This window comes from Ovis canadensis, chromosome 2 (assembly GCF_042477335.2).
Source record: "Ovis canadensis isolate MfBH-ARS-UI-01 breed Bighorn chromosome 2, ARS-UI_OviCan_v2, whole genome shotgun sequence".
Lineage (NCBI taxonomy): Eukaryota > Metazoa > Chordata > Mammalia > Artiodactyla > Bovidae > Ovis > Ovis canadensis.
The window spans coordinates 31,980,132-31,999,865 of record NC_091246.1 but is presented as its reverse complement, the minus strand read 5'-3'; the positions used below and the strand labels follow the sequence as shown (position 1 = coordinate 31,999,865).

At 43.2% G+C, this 19,734-nt stretch overlaps 1 protein-coding gene across 1 annotated transcript in view; it reads right to left on the bottom strand.

Moving 5' to 3' along the window:
- The window catches only part of FBP2 (fructose-bisphosphatase 2), a 51,036-nt gene extending 39,165 nt beyond the window's left edge, over positions 1-11,871 (bottom strand). Inside the window, exons 1-3 of the mRNA XM_069575592.1 lie at positions 11,488-11,871; positions 6,293-6,455; positions 4,256-4,348 (exon numbers count right to left, since the gene is read on the bottom strand). Of these exons, the coding sequence (XP_069431693.1) occupies positions 4,256-4,348; positions 6,293-6,455; positions 11,488-11,657 (426 nt within the window). The 5' untranslated portion in view covers positions 11,658-11,871. The remainder of the gene's footprint in view (positions 1-4,255; positions 4,349-6,292; positions 6,456-11,487) is intronic.
- Positions 11,872-19,734: the final 7,863 nt, after the last annotated feature.

The following is a 19,734-nucleotide window of genomic DNA, read 5'->3' as shown; positions in this document are numbered from 1 at the left end:
TTTATTGAGCCCATCTTTGCATGAAATGTTCCCTTGGTATCTCTAATTTTCTTGAAGAGATCTCTAGTTTTTCTCATTCTACTTCCTCCATTTCTTTGCATTGATCACTGAGGAAGCCTTTCTTATCTCTCCTTGCTATTCTTTGGAAATCAGTCAGTCCTGAATATTCATTGGAAGGACTGATGCTGATGCTGAAGCTGAAATTCCAAAACTTTGGCCACCTGATGTGAAGAACTGAGTAATTTGAAAGATGAGAAAGATGGAGGTGGGAGGAGAAGGGGATGACAGAGGATGAGATGGACATGAGTTTGAGTAAGCTCTGGGAGTTGGTGATAGACAGGGAGGCCTGGCGTGCTGCAGTCCCTGAGGTTGCAAAGAGTTGGACTTGACTGAGTGACTGAACTGAACTGAACTGAACTGAATGGCCTAGGGGTTTCCGCTACTTTTTTCAATTTAAGCCTGAATTTTGCAATAAGGAGCTCATGGTCTGAGCTACAGTCAGCTCCAGGTCTTGTCTTCACTGACTGTATAGAGCTTCTCCATCTTTGGCTGCAAAGAACATAATCTGATTTCAATATTGACCATCTGGTGATCTCCATGTGTAGAGTCCTCTCTTATTTTGTTGTAAGAGGGTATGTGCTCTGACCATTGCTTTCTCTTGACAACACCCTGTTAGCCTTTGCCTTGTTTCATTTTGTACTCCAAGACCAAACCTGCCTGTTATTCCAGGCATTTCTTGACTTCCTACTTTTGCATTCCTTATTTTTACAATCCCCTATGATGAAAAGGACATCTTTTTTTGGTGCTAGTTCTCAAATGTGTTGTAGGTCTTCATAGAACTGGTCAACTTCAGCTTCTTCACCATCAGTGGTTGGGGCATAGACTTAGATTACTGTCATGCTGAATGGTTCACCTTGAAAATGAACTAAGATCATTCTGCCATTTTTGAGGTTGCTCCAAAGTATTGCATTTCAGACACTTTTGTTGACTATGAGGGCTACTCCATTTCTTCTAATGGATTCTTACTCACAGTAGTAAATACAATGATTACCTGAATTAAATTCACCCATTCCCATCCATTTTAGTTCACTAATTCCTAACATGTAATGTTCACTAACATCTACTAAGAAGCAGATGTTCAGTCTTGCCATCTCCTCCTTGATCAGCGGCTTCATTCTTTCTGAACCTGTTAGTAATTGCCCTTCATTCTTCCCCAGTATCATATTAGACATCTTCCAACCTGAGGGGGAGGCTCATCTTTTAGTGTCATATGTTTTTATCTTTTTGTACTGTTCACAGAGTTCTCCTGGCAAAAATACTGGAGAGTGTTGCCATTGCCTCCTCCAGTGGACCACATTTTGTCACAACTCTTCACTATGACTCATCTGTCCTGAGTGGCCCTGCACAGTATGGCTCATAACTTCACAGAGTTATGCAAGCCCATTCGCCATGACAAGGCTGGTACCAGTGACAAGAGCATTCACTTCAATTTAATCTGATAAAAATAAGATAGTGCTGTTTTTTCAACTTGGTCAACTTGATGGGTGAAAAAAAAAGATACTTGCTTAAGTTTCCATTTTGTATAATTAATAAAGTAAAATTTTATATATTAATTGACCATTTTGTTTCTTATTTTGTAAGTTGCCTGTTTCACATCATTGGTTACTTTTCTATCTAGATAGTCATCTTCTTATTGTTGATTTTGGGCTTCCCAGGTGGCGCTAGTGGTAAAGAACCTGCCTGCCAATGCTGGAGACATAAGAGACTTGGGTTCAATCCCTGGGTCAAGAAGATCCCTGAAGGAGGGCTTAGCAACCTCCAATATTCTTGCCTGGAGAATCCCACGGACAGAGGAGCCTAGTGGGCTACAGTCCATAGGGTAGCACAGTCGGACATGACTGAAGCAACTTAGCATGCAGGCAATGTTGATTTATTTTTTACATATGAAACATATAAATGCCTTATATGTTGCAAACATTTTCCTCAATTGTCACCTGCCTGTTGATTTTATTTACAGTGTCTTTTCTTTTGCAGTTTTTTTTTTTTTTTTTGGTAATTAGATCTCTGAAGAGACCGGCTCTCTCACTAGAGCATTAAGCAACACTGTCCCCCTTCTTTAGCAATACAATCAGAGAAAACCTGTGGTTATTTGGACTAGTCTTCAGAGTCTGTGTTTTACTTAAATTTTAAGACAAAATCTCTGTGTTCAAAAATCACCAAAACCCATATGTGAATAGCCCATATTATATATAATAATATTCTTCTCTTTTTCATTTCAGACTTCATTTTTTTAGAACAGTTTTAGAATCACAGAAAAATTGTGGGAAAGAAATAGAGATTTCCAACATATCTGCTGCCTGCACACATGCACAGCCTCCTTCATTATTCCTTTTCATTTTTAAATCAGTTGGTCTTAAGACATTATTAAGACCATCATAAAAAAAGGAAAAGGCAAAAAACGTTTGCAGATTATACCTAGAATAAGGGATGAATATCCAGAATTTATAAAGAATTCACACAACTTAATGGCAAAAAATACAAACAATCTGACCAAATAGACATTTTTCCAAAGAACACATACAAAGGGCCAACAGGTACATGAAAAGGTGTCCAACACCACTAACCATCAGGAAAAGGCAGATCAAAACCACAATGAGAGATCACCTCACACCTGCCAGAAGGACTAAATAAGAGAGATGAGAGAAGACACATGTTGGTGAGGATGTGGAGAAAACGGAACCCTTGTGAACTGCCCGTGGGAATGTAAACTGGTACAACCACTATGGAAACCAGTGTGGTGGTTCTTCAGAAAATTAAAAATAGAACTATATATAATTTCCAGGAATTATACTTTTGGGTATATACATGAAGGAAATGAAACCACTATTTCAAGTATACATACATACATATATAAAATTCAGCCATGAAAAAGAAGGAAATCCTGCAATTTGAATGAACTTTGACAGTGTTATGCTAAATGAAATAAGTCAGAGAAAGATAAGTACTGTATGATCTCATTTACATGTGGACTCAAAAAAAAAAAAAGCCAACTCATAGAACAGATTGGTGGTTGCCAGAATCAGGGGATGGAGGTAGGTGAAGAGAGTGAAGGTGGTCAAAGGTACAAACATCCAGTTATAAAACAAATAAGTCCTTGGGATGTAATAGATGGCATGGTGACTACAGTTAATACCACACTGTGTATTTGAAAGCTGCTATGGGGTTTCAAAGCATCTGCCTGCAATACGGGAGACCCAGGTTCAATCCCTGGGTTGGGAAGATCTCCTGGAGAAGGAAAAGGCAACCCACTCCAGTATTCCTGCCTGGAGAATCCCAATGACTGAGGAGCCTGGTAGGCTACAGTCCATGGGGTCGCAAAGAGTCAGACACAACTGAGCAACTTCACTTCACTTCTTCACTTCACTTCATGGGGTTTCCCTGGTGACTCAGATGATAAAGAATCTGCCTGCAATGCGGTTCGATTCCTGGGTCGGGAAGATCTCCTGGAGAAGGGGATAGCAACCCTCTCCAGTATTCTTGCCTGGAGAACTCCATGGACAGAGGAGCCTGGTGGGCTATGGTCTATGGGGTGGCAAAGAGTCAGACATGACTGAGCAACTAACGTGAGAGTAGATCTTAAAAGTTCTCATCACAAGAACAAAAACTGTAACTATTGAGAGGATGGATATTAACTATTTCATTGAATTTTGCAAACAACTTCAATGAGCCTGGAAGCGAGCTCTTCTCAATAGGAGACCAAGCCAGCTAACACCCAGATTTTGACCTTATCAGATAGAGCTCAGCCATGCTGTCAGACTTCTGACCCAAGAACTGGGACACAATAAATGGGTGTTGTTTTAAACTTCTAAATGCATGTGAATTGTTACAGCAGCAACAGAAAATGAATGCAATAAGATTTGAGATACATAAAGAAGGAACACAGGCGCCTTCAGATGTCACTTGGAACCTAACTCCATGTCTGACATTTGTATCGCATCCAGATTTTCAAAACAAGTTCCCATGTATCCTCTCACCCTACCTTCCCATGAACACTGAGAAGAAGGCTGAGGGAAAATACCAACTCGGGTCTTCAATGAGGATCCTGAGGCAGAGGGAGGTTCATAGCTTGCCTGCCGTGGTATATCTGGTTAGTGGGAAGACAAAGGCTAGAACTCCAGACTCGTGGCTCTGAGTCCAGGAACCTTCCTGAAACCATCAGAGGAAGGAGGTGTTAAAGAGCAGACTGTTTGCTTACCTTTCTGTAGATGGCAAATATGGTTCCAATGGAAGCCAGGCAGTCGATGTTGGAAGATCCATCCAGCGGGTCAAAGCAGACCACGTATTTCCCCTACGTGCACAGAAGGCAGAACACCTGATCAACGCAGGTCAATACTGTAAGTCAACACTCTGTACCAGTCAACACACTCTGTGTAAGTGGCTGAGTCTGGCAGGTAACACCCCATCAGAAGCAACTTAGAGCAAAGGGATATCCTTATCAAAATTTACAATTACTTAAGGAATGCAGAGCATATCCACATATATTAATTGTGCAGTTCAGAACTCACTTGCCCATAAACAGATTACCTGATGCCCACACAGGGTGAAGGAGGTCCCACCTATCCCCAAATATCTTTGCTCCCACCTACTCTGGCTTCATCCTCCCCTCCTACCTGGGAACTTGGAATTGCTGAAGGTGTGAGAGGAACTGGTCTGAACTGGGCACCATGCTGGAAGGAGTTGGAGAAGCTGAAGATAAACTTGGGCAAGTTCTACCTAAGTCCATAGTAACGTTGTTATTGAATTATTGATACATCGTGCTTCTCCCCAGACAGGCTTTCTTCATTTGGGCACATTTTTATCAAAAGAAAACTTCAGAACAAGGTCCCAGGGCCTCTGGGCCTCTCTTATTAAGATAGCAGCTGTATGTAAGTAAATCAAGAGAATAAAATTATTCCTTTGGGTTTTGCCGCATTTGCCTTTCCTTTCTGACTTGAAGATCAGAAGACCAGGTGGGGTCCTGAGATACCAAGCCCCTCATGTCCACCCACGCTGCTGTCACAGACAAGTCAGTGGAAAGAAGTCACCAGATACATTTTACTGACCTCCTAGGTACAAGGTTCTATGAGAGCCTTAATGATGGGGACTGGGGTCTCCTGGCTCATTAAATACTGCTAGTACAACATCAAGTAAAATGGGAGTCATTTCTCCCACTGCTTAGCTACTTTTCCCCTGACTTTCCAATGAGTAGTGCCCTAGATTAATTTGGCTTTTCTTTCTTTCCTTCCTTCTTTCTCAATAGGAGATGGGGGTAGGGGAGTGGAATCCATAAACTTGGAAATCTCTCATTCTCCCTGTAGATAATCCAAATCAGCTCATTCATGCATGCATGCATTCAGCAGTTATTTGTTCAACATCAAGCACACACTGGAGAATGTTCAGGAGCTGGTGTGACAGTTGAGAATAATAGATGTGACTTAGCCTGAATTACGTGAGACAACAAGTACAAAGGACTTTTGCACAATCCCCAGTATACAGTAAGTGTTTAACAAATTTGGCTTTACTTTTTCCATCCTTTCAGCTAATCATAAAGTAATGGCACCTTGTCCCCAAGATCCAGTGTATAAAACAAGAGCCAACAGTGCTGGCATTTATGTGGTATTACTGTATCGCAACTGAACATGGGTTGAATTTTTGGCCGCGAATTTTTTAAAAAATAAACTGTGGAACCATCCTGAATATAGACCCTCCCCAGGCATGCCATGAGCTAAACAAGTTTACCATTGTATTAAGGCAAAAGCAACAATCTTTACAATTTCATTTCTGTTTTAGTCTAACAGGTTGTCAGGCATGAGGAAATCTCTGCTAAAACCAAACCCCCTTGGGGAAGGGGCGAGGATTGTGGGGATGAGAAGAGTAAAAGACCAAAAATATCTTTCTTCCCAGAAACTCTACTTTTTATTGGACCTGATTTTCAAGCTCCAAAACATTGGGACTTGTTACGAGTACATTAGGTGAAAACCCAAGATGAACCCTGTCCACTGATAAGTTTGGGTAAAGCACTCTGATTTATTTCCTGAATGAATCACTTCCTTATTATGGAGTCTCTTTGACTAAACAGCATAAAACTTCAAAGTAAAGAAATATGCAAACCGTGGTTTCTGGAAAACAAAAATTAAGCAATAGAGGAAAATCCCAGAAACTAAAATAAAGCAAGGCAATCAAAGATTCTTCCCAGTTCAGCTGCGACCTCCACTGGTGAATAGAAGAACCTCAGCCCGGCTGCCACACGTACCCTCTTCTCCTTGGCGGTGATAATGGCTTCTTTATTCTCTTCCGACACCAGGACACAGGTGCTGTAGGAAGACTGGAGCATGTTGATCACCAGGGCATTGGATAACACGTCCAGCTTCTTCACCTCATCCCCCGTCACGTTCACGCTTCCCGCGATTCCGTACCTAAGATGGCAAAAAGCTGGAGGAAATCAGGAAGGGAGCCCAGACTCCAGCGAAGATGCCAGGACGCCAAGGCACCTCCCCTGCATCCCTTTTCCCTTCAGGGCTCCAGGGTCTCCAGAGTATAAATACGACCGAGTGCGTCCTGTCTCACAGCGCTGGTTCTTACCCTGGCTTGGGGCCACTGTTGCAAGTTCCTAGTCATCCCAGTAACACTACAGAATTCAGTCTTGCTAATGTACAACTCTGCCCCACCTCCGCCTCCCCTGGGGCCCTGAAAGACGGAGGGGGAGTTCATAAAGTCAGACACATCGCCATAATTAAAAACTTTAGAAAGTAAAGGACTGTGGATTTCCAGCCTTGGAATTTCTAGTATTTGTTGATTATCCTCAAATAGTGGCCTGTTGGGCTGAATTAAAAACTGTTCTGCTGTAGCCTGGCATTACTTGAATAAAGAAGGAAATTAGGGATAAAATTTAATTTGGTTCTTTATTACCATTACCAAGCAATATAAGAAAGAATACCAGTGTAAAAATTGTATTTGGGTGCTTTAGGTTATAGAGGATTGCTATCTAAAGTCTCCGGCTCCCGTCCTCGTGGGTAGGAACCTTCTAAAAAGCCAGTCAGACCACCCCCATCTCTCTCAGAGTCCCCAGGTCCCCCATACTTGGCTTCAGACCCCATCAAGGAAGCCCTGGCCCCACACTTGGCCTCGCCACTTAGCCTTTCACCCTCAGCCTCTGGAACCCTGTGTGGGCACACACCTGCCTCCCATGGACTCCTGGTTCACTGTCCCCTGGCTTCATGCTCGTCTCTCCATGAGCCACATGGCTATCACTCCCCTCCAGACTTCCACATTCCAACAGCCGCAAAGGTCCTGAGGCCACCAGCACCCTGCAAGCTGCTTCCCTCCTTCCCACCTTCAGTCATGGGGTGTCCCCCCACCCCATGGGAGTGCTTTCTGCCCACCAACAGCTTAGCCCTCCTAACATCTTCCAGAAGCTTCCCTGGTCCCACCACATACCAGACACAGCTCTGTCAGCCCTTCCACAGCAACTCACAGTCTGTTCATGGGAATGTCCTCCCTGCTGGACTGTCTGCTCACTGAAGGCAAGAGCTGTGCCTCACTGTGCCTGTTTCCACAGTGCTCAGAGGCTCAGAATACCTTCACTGAATTACAAAGAATGGATGGCAGGAAAGTAATTCCTTCCTCTCCTTTTTGTTAACATCATTTATTTATTGAAGGATTCTTCAAGTGTTTCTGACAAGTAGCCAGGGTTGAGAGTCACTGATTTACCCTAAACTGGGAGACAACTCATTTCCCATCCCTTCCCCTGACTGACAACATCTCCCCTCACCCCAACAGGTGTCCCGCATCACTTGATGTCTGATGTGATGAGATCTGCCTTGGAAAATGATGCTGGTAGACTGACCTCAAAGACTGTACCTTCTACTTCAAAATAAAAGCAAACAAGCACACAGCAATGACAAAACTAGATTGTTCTGCATCAGCGTTTACAGAGTTCACAAACCCTGTGAACTCAGTTTTCTTGTTTAATGCAGGGGAGCCGGGGGCCTGTGGGTGGTGGGGAAGAGAAACAGGCTCTCTGTTCAGTGTTTTGCAAACACCTCTCCCCAACACCACACTAACCCTGCCCTTACCCTACCTCTCAGCCCACCCTGTGCACCCTTCTTACAGGAACTGGGCATGTTGCTCTGTCTCCCTCTCTCTCCACAATCCCTCCATCAACACCTCTACTTTCAGAAAGAATGGAAGCTCATTTACAAGAGATCTAATTGCCTGACAACTGCTCCAAGTTAGATCATGGACAGGAAAATGCTTTATAACCCATAGACAGTATCTTCTTACAGCTTTTACTAACATTAAGATTTTACTGACAAATTTTAAATGAATTGTTCTGCATTTTGACATTAGGAAGCTGTGGAAAGGATTCTGGGGACAGCATTCCCAGAATGCTAGTGTTCCCTTCTTCCTACAGCAGGAAGCAGAGAAAAAAGAAGAAAAATATGAGCCTCTGATCAGTTTTGCATTTATGGAGCATGTGCCTAGAAATATCTTCCCAAAAAGAGGAACCCCCCTAAATGAGAAAGAGACAGAAATATCTGAACTAGCAGAACACATGGTCTCTGTCAAACTGAAGAATCCTGCCTCTGCCCTCTGATGAAGTGTGAAATTCTGACATTTTGTTTCCACAGGCTGCGCCTGCCACCTAGTGGTCAGTTTTCAACATCAACCTGTCAGCCCGCAAATTTCCCCAGGTTTGGACCTGAGTTTGAGCAATCTCTGGGAGTTGGTGATGGACAGGGAAGTCTGGTGTGCTGCAGTCCATGGGGTCACAAAGAGCCGGATATGACTGAGCGACTGAACTGACCTGGACATGGAACCCAACGACCTCAGATATGCAGGTGATAACACTCTAATGGCAGAAAGGGAAACGGAACTAAAGAGCCTCTTGGTGAGGATGAAAGAGGAGAATGAAAAAGCTGGCTTGAAGCTCAACATTCAAAAAACTAAGATCATGGCATCCTGTCCCATCACTTCATGGCAAATAGTTGAGGAAAAAAGTGGAAACCGTGGCAGATTTTATTTTCCAGAATCACTGCAGACAGTGACTGCAGCCACAAAATCAAAAGACACTTGCTCCCTGGAAGAAAAGCTATGACAAATCTAGACAGCATATTCAAAAGCAGAGACATCACTTTGCCAACCAAGGTGCATATATTCAAAGCTATGGTTTTTCCAGTAGCTATGTATGGATGTGAGAGTTGGACTATAAAGAAAGCTGAGTGCTGAAGAATTGATGCTTGTGAACTGTGGTGTTGGAGAAGACTCTTGAGAGTCCCTTGGACAGAAGGGAGATCAAACCAGTCAATTCTTAAGGAAATCAACACTGAATATTCATTGGAAGGGCCAATGCTGAAGCTGAAGCCTCAATACTTTGGCCATCTGATGTGAAAAGCCAACTTGTTGGAAAAGACCTTGATGCTGGGAAAGATTGAGGGTAGGGGGAGAAGGGGATGACAGAGGATAAGATGGTCAGATGGCATCATCAGCTCAAGGGACAAGACTTTGCACAAACTTCAGGAGATGCTGAAGGACAGGGAAGCCTCACATGCTGCAGTCCATGGAGTCTAAGAGTCGGACACGACAGCAACTGAACAACAAATAATGAACATTTACTGAGCATTTATTATGGGGCTGGCAACATCAAAATCATCATCACATGGGCTTACTAAGCCTTACAACAGCCCCACAATTTAGTTAGAGGCTATTAGTATCCAAGTCATTTTACATTTTTACAGTCCCTAGCGAGAGTGGGTCATTGACTATAATCAGATGGCATGAAAAACCAAGTCAGAGGAATACCTGAATCATCCAGTCCCTAAGTCCATTTCCTCTGGACACTGCATGACCACGAAGTCAGAGTTCTGCAGCAATTAGCCACAAACTCTGCCCTGCCCAGCCCCCTGCACAGGGGAGCCCATTCAGGTGAGTAACACTCAGCAGCCAGCCTGGGGAACTGCTCTACACACAGCCCCGCTCACCATCAGGCTGGAGCAGAACAGAGGCAAGTGGCTGTGACTCGCATTCACGAAGGTCCTTAAAGGTGGAGTTGGCCATTAGTGCCAAGTGAGGTGCTAAGACAGTTAAAGCAATACACAGAGAGAAGGGAAGCCAGTCACAATCTCCTCTGACTTGGAGCTCATCACTGGGTTACTGGGTCACGAAACCTTACACTAATAAAAATAAATTCTGTGATTATCACATTGTTTTTGGTGTTAAAAGTGCTAAGTTGTTCAGAATAAACATTTTTTACTTTTTTTTTTGGTCCCTTGGCTGTCAGGATCTTAGTTCCCTGACCAGGGATCAAACCCATGCACCCTGCAATGGAACCACAGAGTCTTAATCACTGAGCCAGCAGGGAATGCCCAAGAATAAATATTTTAAATTATTGGATTTGGTTATTTCTTCATTTTGGAATAATAATAATAATGAATGATGGGGTCTCTTCATCTGAGAGGACCTCCATTGGAATTGCTACCTGGAAAGTGGAAACCCAAAGACTGATCCTTTTCACCACAGACTGGAACCGGACCCTTGGCTGTGAGGATCAGCAGCACAGCCTGAACTTGGCCTCCTGGGCTTGGGTGAAGCACCAAGAGAGCAAAGTGGAAGAAGGCCCTTCATTCCCAGCTCCCAGGCCAGCACCTCCCAGCGTCCTACATACCAAGTAGACAGAAGCTTGAGTCACAGGGAAGAAATAACAACTGGTTTTAAAAGCAAAACACTTCTTTCAACAATGAACATGAAATGGACGACGGGCTTCAAGATTTGGTAAATGAGAGAAAAAAAGATTCAGTAAATGATTTCTAGCTCCTGACAACTAGGGGCAAAGGTCGTGACAATAAAACCACTCCTATCTGCCCAGGGCGTCAGGAGTCGTCTCAAGTCTCCCGCCGGTCGCTTTGTGCCAGTGAGAATGCAAATAAGAGTCCCTTTGTCAGAGGTGGGCTTCTTTGTTGGCTCAGAGGGTGAAGAACCTGCCTGCAGTGCAGCATACCCAGGTTCAATCCCTGGGTCGGGAAGATCTCCTGGTGCAGAAAATGGCAACCCACTCCAGTATTCTTGCCTAGAAAATTCTGTGGTGGGCTGGTGGGCTACAGTCCATGGAGTTGCAAAGAGTCAGACACAACCAAGCAACTAACAGATTTCAGATTTAACTCAGGATATGTTTTCATGGAACAAGCCCCTGAGCTTGTCATTAGAATACACAGCGACTAGAAAAATGATGCTTTTTTTCTCCATAGCATGTCTCCAAGAATTTTGTGCCTTTCCTGAGACAAGTCAAAAGCCTCCTTATCAAAGCACACCTGGCAGAAACTTGAAAGGCCATTTCCCTGCAGGGTTGTGTGCGGGTTAATACTTTTGACCCAGTTTCCGGCCCAGACTCCTGCAGCTCTGCCCACCCCCACCAGACCGGGGTCGCAACATGTCGTCGGGGATATCACTCACAGGTTGGCCAGGCCCGCCTTACGCACAGCTGAGGAGATAGCTTTGATGGCCGTCAGCATGGAGTTGAGCAGCTGCGTGAGCTCCCCGGTGCCTTTGGCCTGACGTCCCTTTTCCATAACATAGCGGGTCAGGGTGAGCATGTCCGTTTCGAAGGGACTTCTGTCCCCCATGGCGGCAGGTAATTTTTCAGATTCTTTTCTCACTACAGAAGAAAGCCTTATCTCTAAGGGCTGATCAGTGGCTCCGCAGTATCAGAGCTGATTAGAAATCTGTACCTTGGTGCCAGGACCTTTAAGGGAAAGTGCCTCAGACCACGTGGTTGAGATAACTGGGCGAGCCCTCAAGGAAACCTTTCTGGCTGGCTGACCTGAAGGCTGCCAAGGCACCAGAAGTCAGCTGTAAATAGAACTTGGAACACAGACCTGCTTTTTCTTGATGAACTTTTTTACTTTAAAGACCCTAAGAAGCAATCATTTGGTAACAGGTAGAGACAAGAAATCCAGCCACTAGAAAAATGATTCATAAAACTCTTATTCAAAGACTCAAAAGTATTCTTCACATGTACTTCCTGCAGGGTTTCATTCCTTAATGGGGCAGGAGTCAGACTGGCAGATAACTTATCTGGGGTATAGGTCACATAACAAAATATTGGCAACCCAGTTAGCCAGGCTTCTTTCATATGTTTGAAAAGGATGCTTTTTAATTCCAAAAAGGTCTATATGACTGAATGGATATTTATAGTTGATATTCAAATCTGGAAGAAAAAAAAAATCCCAGCACAGTGCCTAACACCAGAGTCACTTTATTAATTTTTTAGTTTTTCAGTTTCTCTACATTTGTATTTTCAAAACAAAATTCATACTTGCTTATTGAAAAGGAAACACTATCGAAATGGCCCATCCTCTAAACCACCCCATAGAAATAAATAGCTGCGTTAGAGCTGGTGGGGTCTGTATTGGTAATGGGCTTCCTTGTGGCTCAGACAGTAAAAAAAATCTGCCTGCAATGCAGGAGACCTGGGTTCAACCCTGGACTGGGAAGATCCCCTGGAGGAGGGCATGGTAACCCACTCCAGTATTCTGGCCTGGAGAATCCCCATGGACAGAGGAGCCCGGGCAGCTACAGCCCATGGGGTCGCAAAGAGTCAGACATGACTGAGCAACTACGCACACACAGTATTAGTAATACGCACCTCAGGCAGGGGTGTGGGTGGGGGCTGCACAGAGTGGTCCAAGCACTTTCTCCAGGAGCAGAGAAACCTGGCTCCAGGTTCCAGGCTAACCTTCTGCTAGCTGTACAGTTTGGAAAAGCTCCTGAAGCCTCAGTTTCCTCACTTATAAGTGGTGAAAACAATAAAACATCAACGTTTACGGAGTGATTGTGAGGGTTAAAGTGATAAGGTATGCTTGTCACACAGTAGGTGCTCAATACTGGTTAATTACTATTACCTTTCCAATTTTTTGAATTCTGTATAACTATTAGGTATACATATACAATTTCATTTTACAAAATAGGACAATATGCACATTGCTGGGCAATTTGATTTTTTCCTTTGACAGTTACTTCAATTGGAATGTGTTTAGCTGCAAGTAATAGTAAATATAGAGTGATTTAAATATGTGGGAAGTCTCACATATTTTTCCCATATTTTCTCTGAGGCAGCAGCTGGCATTCATATAGCTGGTCAAAAGTTCCATTAGGAACCTCTCTGTCTCCTCTCTAATCCTTGGCCAGCGGGCTTTTGCCTCCATGCCACATCTCATCAGCACAAAACAGCAACTGCAGCTCCAAACATCTAGCTCACGCTGAAGATTCAGAGAGGAGTAGGCAGCTTCAACCACATTAGTTCTCTTTTATTAGGAAATAAATAAGTAATTCCCCGGAAACATCCATTACCACCCCTCATCACTGTCCCAAGTAACGTTCCACTTATGTAGCATTGGCCAGATGGGTGATGCTTTGCTGCAAGAGTTGGACACTGGTATTGAATCAACCAGTCTCAAGTGTCTACCACAGCAAAACCTCTTTGTGTCAATACATAGAGACATACTGCATTCCCATGTGTGGACAGTTAGATTTTTTTTTAATGTTTGTTCTTCCAACAGTGCTGTACCAAGCTGCCTAACCTTTGTGCCAGGGCTTGTTTGAGGGCTTCAGTAGGATACAGCTGTAGAAGATGAACTGCTGTGTCACAGCATTTTAATTTTGACATCACCAGGATCTAAATGTCTTTAAGAACATAAGAAAACTATCTTTTTCTTCCCCAAGAGTTTCTGGGAATTGTGAGGACTGTAGAATGGAACTTTCTTTGGTCCTCATGTATCATGTTACCATCAATAAGTAATTCAGTTTTGTCCTTCGCACGGGAGATCAATCATAATTCTTCAGACATAATTATAGAAAGGGCAGTGGCTGGATATTAGGCTATCTGGGTCAGTAACTGGCTGTAACTGAAGAGACTGGCCTGGTTCCTTGGTTTCCAGGTTTTCTTTGAAGTTGAACGTGGTCATCTGATTAGGAGGGATTCCCCCACGGTGGTACAAAACAATGCCACTCAGAGTGGACTGTCACATCTCTTCTAGAGAAATGAATGTGTACGTTCACGCCAAAACCCATTCATAAATAGTTATGACAGCTCTATTTATAATTGTCAGAAACTGCTAACACCCAAATGCTCCTCAGTGGTGGTAAAGAAACTGTGGTATTAATAGATGCACAAAATAGAACAATATTCAGCAATGAAAAGGAATAAACTATTGGTACAAACTGCACGTGGCACTGGGATGAATCACAGAGACCTTATGCGGGTGAAGGAAGCTAAGCTTAAATGACTATATGCTGTATGATTCCATTTATATGATATTTTCAAAAAAAAAAACTATATTCAGAGACCAACTTCATTGTTGCCAGGGTAGTTGGTGTGGGCAAGGAGGATGGAACAGGGAATTCTTTGCTGATGGAACTGTTTTGTATCCTGATTGATTATGGTGATGGCAACTTGAAACTATACATGTGTCGAAATTCATAAAACTATTCATTTAAAAAACATCATTTTATTGTAAAGTGAAACTCTGTGCCAATTAAACAATAATTCTCTCTTCCCCCTCAATCCCTAGCCCCTGGCAGCCAGCATTCTACTTTCGGTCTCTACAGATTTGATTATTCTAGGTACGTCATATAAGTGGAGTCATATAATATTTCTCATTTTGTGGCTGAGTCATATAATATTTCTCATTTTGTGGCTGGGTTATTTCACTCAGCATCATATTTTCAAGGTTCATCCATGTTGTAGCATGTGTCTGAAACTTCTTTTTTAAGGCTGAATGATATTCCACTGGTGGATATATCACATTTTGTTTACCCATTAATCCATTGAGAGCGGGTTTGATTGTTTCCACCTTTTCCTATGAATAATGCTATCATGACCATAGTAGGACAAATACATGTTCAAGTCCCTGCTTTCAGTTTTTTGAGGGTACATACTCAGAAGTAGAATTGCTGGGTCATATGGTAACTCTCTGTTTAACTTCTTGAAGAATCGCTGTACTATTTTCCGTAGAAGCTGCACCATTTTACTTTCCCGCCAGCAGTGCACAAGAGTTCCAGTGTGTAGACATCTTTGCCAAGAATTTTTTTCAAAAATTTATTTATTTGTTTTTATTTTTGGCTGTGCTGGGTCTTTGTTGCTGCAAGCAGGCTTCCTCTGGTTGTGGTGAGTGGGGACTACTCTCCAATTGCAATGTGCAGGCTTCTTATTGCAACGGCTTCTCTTGTTGCAGAGCATGGGCTCTACAGCACGTGGGCTTTAGTAGTCTTGGTGCACAGGCTTTGTTGCCCTATGGCATGTGAAATCTTCCCAGACCAGGGATTGAACCTGTGTCTCCTGCATTAGCAGATGGATTCTTAACCACTGGACCACCAGGGATGTCCATTGTGTTTGTTTATTTTTAATAGCCATCCTCATGGGTATGAAATGGTATCTTATTGTGTCTTTGTCTGGCATTTCCCTGATGATTGGTGATGCTCAGCATCTTTTCATGTACTTATTAGCCTTTGTAGTTTCCTTTTATTGTGTTTTCTGAAAGTATTTGTTCACAAGAGATTAGAAATGAAAGTAACAGACTAGTGCTTTATCACAGGCACCCAGGGTTGATAATTTGAGGATAGGAGGGAGAGTATTGGTTGGTGTCACCTCTAAGCAGTCAACCACTCCTTTATAAAAGGATTCAAGGCAGGGGCTGCCAACTTCCAGCCTGAGCTAGGCTGCAGCAGCAGTCCCACCCCCTTTGCAGCTGCATTTAAATGTCAGAAGTTTGAGTTACCCAGTGGTCTAAGATTGCAGCTGATGACCTTTCAGCAAATGCCAAAGTTCTTTCAGGGCACATGACAGGGTGGAAACATATTAGGAGCTATGGTGAAAGCCCGGAGGAAGGGAGAAGAGCATGCAGATCACATGTATTTCAGTGCTAAGGATACACTGGTGACCACAAAGCTATCTCTGGCCTTGCTCTGCTTAGTGAAAAATGCTCACAGACCTAAGTCTAATAAAGACAAGCAGATCCTTCTAATAGAAGGGAGGATCTCATTTCTGGCTCAGGGCCCTCCACCCAAAAGCAGGGATCCAGAATGTGACTTTAGACTATCAACTGAGGGACTATTCTTTGTTAGCAAAACTCTGCTAAGATGCTCTAAGTATACACTCTCATGTAATCCCAACATAGTTTCTTATCTTACTTTGTTTTTGAAGTTTTCAATCAGAGAAGATCTTATTATATCAAAACAGGTGCTTAATTGCTCAGTCCTGTCTGACTCTTTGCAACCTCATGGACTATACCAGGATCCTTCATCCATGGAATTTTTCAGGCAATAATATGAGAGTGGATTGCCATTTCCTGCTGGAGGGAATCTTCCTGACCCAGGGATTGAACCCCTATCCCATGCATCTCTTGCATTTGCAGGTGGATTCTTTACCACTATGTGGCCTGGGAAGGCCTATCACAATGCCATCAGGTAAACTGGAAAAAAAAATGTAATGCAAAAAATTATGCAATTATGGCAAAATATGTCAGAATATCTACACACTTGTCCCCATAGGACTATCAGTTCAGTTCAGTTCAGTTGCTCAGTCATGTCCAGCTCTTTGCGACCCCATGAATCGCAGCACGCCAGGCCTCCCTGTCCATCACCAGCTCCCGGAGTTCACTCAGACTTATGTCCATCGAGTCAGTGATGCCATCCAGCCATCTCATCCTCTGTTGTCCCCTTCTCCTCCTGCCCCAAATCCCTCCCAGCATCAAAGTCTTTTCCAATGAGTCAACTCTTCCCATGAGTTGGCCAAAGTACTGGAGTTTCAGCTTTAGCATCATTCCTTCCAAAGAACACCCAGGGCTGATCTCCTTCAGAATGGACTGGTTGGATCTCCTTGCAGTCCAAGGGACTCTCAAGAGTCTTCTCCAATACCACAGTTCAAAAGCATCAATTCTTCAGTGCTCAGCCTTCTTCACAGTCCAAGTCTCACATCCATACATGACTACTGGAAAAACCATAGCCTTGACTAGATGGACCTTAGTCGGCAAAGTAATGTCTCTGCTTTTGAATATGCTATCTAGGTAGGTCATAACTTTTCTTCCAAGGAGTAAGCATCTTTGAATTTCACGGCTGCAGTCATCATATGCAGTGATTTTGGAGCCCAAAAAAGTAAAGCCTGACACTGTTTCCACTGTTTCCCCATCTGTTTGCCACAAAGTGATGAGACTGGATGCCATGATCTTCATTTTCTGAATGTTGAGCTTTAAGCCAACGTTTTCACTCTCCTCTTTTACTTTCATCAAGAGGCTTTTTAGTTCCTCTTCACTTTCTGCCATAAGGGTGGTGTCATCTGCATATCTGAGGTTATTGATATTTCTCCCGGCAATCTTGATTCCAGCTTCTGTTTCTTCCAGCCCAGCGTTTCTCATGATGTACTCTGCATAGAAGTTAAATAAGCACAGTGACAATATACAACCTTGACGTACTTCTTTTCCTATTTGGAACCAGTTTGTTGTTCCATGTCCAGTTCTAACTGTTGCTTCCTGACATGCATACAGATTTCTCAGGAGGCAGGTCAGGTGGTCTGGTATGCCCATCTCTCTCAGAATCTTCCACAGTTTATTGTGACCCACACAATCAAAGGCTTTGGACTAGTCAATGAAGCAGAAATAGATGTTTTTCTGGAACTCTTTCACTTTTTCCATGATCCAGGGGATGTTGGCAATTTGATCTCTGGTTCCTCTGTCTTTTCTAAAACCAGCTTGAACATCTGGAAATTCACAGTTCATGTATTGCTGAAGTCTGGCTTGGAGAATTTTGAGGATTACTTTACTAGCGTGTGAGATGAGTGCAATTGTGCAGTAGTTTCAGCATTCTTTGGCATTGCCTTTCTTTGGGACTGGAATGAAAACTGACCTTTTCCAGTCCTGTGGCCACTGCTGAGTTTTCCAAATTTGCTGGCATATTGAGTGCAGCACTTTCACAGCATCATCTTTCAGGATTTGAAATAGCTCAACTGGAATGCCATCACCTCCACTAGCTTTGTTCATAGTGATGCTTTCTAAGGCCCACTTGACTTCACATTCCATGATGTCTGACTCTAGATGAGTGATCACACCATCATGATTATCCGGGTCGTGGAGATCTTTTTTGCACAGTTCTTCTGTGTATTCTTGCCACCTCTTCTTAATATCTTCTGCTTCTGTTAGGTCCATACCATTTCTGTCCTTTATCGAGCCCATCTTTGCATGAAATGTTCCCTTGGTGTCTCTAATTTTCTTGAAGAGATCTCTAGTCTTTCCCATTCTGTTATCTTCCTCTATTTCTTTGCATTAATTGCTGAAGAAGACGTTCTTATCTCTTCTTGCTATTCTTTGGAACTCTGCATTCAGATGCTTATATCTTTCCTTTTCTCCTTTGGTTTTCACTTCTCTACTTTTTCAGCTATTTGTAAGGCCTCCCCAGACAGCCATTTTGCTTTTTTGCATTTCTTTTCCCTGGGGTGGTCTTGATCCCTGTCTCCTGTACAATGTCACGAACCTCATTCCATAGTTCATCAGGCACTCTATCTATCAGATCTAGGCCCCTAAATCTATTTCTCACTTCCACTGTATAATCATAAAGGATTTGCTTTAGGTCAAACAAGAGATGGCAATAGTGAATGTCAACATTCTAGGAATTAGCGAACTAAAATGGACTGGAATGGGTGTATTTAACTCAGATGACCATTATATCTACTACTGTGGGACGGAATCCCTCAGAAGAAATGGAGTAGCCATCATGGTCAACAAAAGAGTCCAAAATGCAGTACTTGGATGCAATCTCAAAAATGACAGAATGATCTCTGTTCGTTTCCAAGGCAAACCATTCAGTATCATGGTAATCCAAGTCTATGCCCCAACCAGTAACGCTGAGGAACCTGAAGTTGAACAGTTCTATGAAGACATACAAGACCTTTTAGAACGAACACCCAAAAAAGATGTCCTTTTCATTATAGGGGACTGGATTGCAAAAGTAGGAAGTCAAGAAACACCTGGAGTAACAGGCAAATTTGGCCTTGGAATGCGGAATGAAGCAGGGCAAAGACTAGCAGAGTTTTGTTAAGAAAATGCACTGGTCATAGCAAACACCCTCTTCCAACAACACAAGAGAAGGCTCTACACATGGACATCACCAGATGGTCAATGGTGAAATCAGATTGATTATATTCTTTGCAGCCAAAGATGGAGAAGCTCTATACAGTCAACAAAAACAAGACCAGGAGCTGACTGTGGCTCAGATCATGAACTCCTTATTACCAAATTCAGACTCAAATTGAAGAAAGTAGGGAAAACTGCTAGACCATTCAGGTATGACCTAAATCAAATCCATAGGACCATAGTACTTACTATATACCTGCTGCTGCTTCTGCTAAGTCACTTCAGTCATGTCTGGCTCTATGCAACCCCATAGACAACAGCCCACCAGGCTCCTCCGTCCCTGGGATTCTCCAGGCAAGAACACTGGAGCGGGTTGCCATTTCTCTCTCCAATGCATGAAAGTGAAAAGTGAAAGTGAAGTTGCTCAGTCGTGTCCGACTCTTAGCGACCCCAGGGACTGCAGCCTACCAAGCTCCTCCATCCATGGGATTTTCCAGGCAAGAGTACTGGAGTGGATGGCCATTGCCTTCTCCAACTATATACCTGAGCACTGACCATTGGACACTGTGCTAAACCTCTT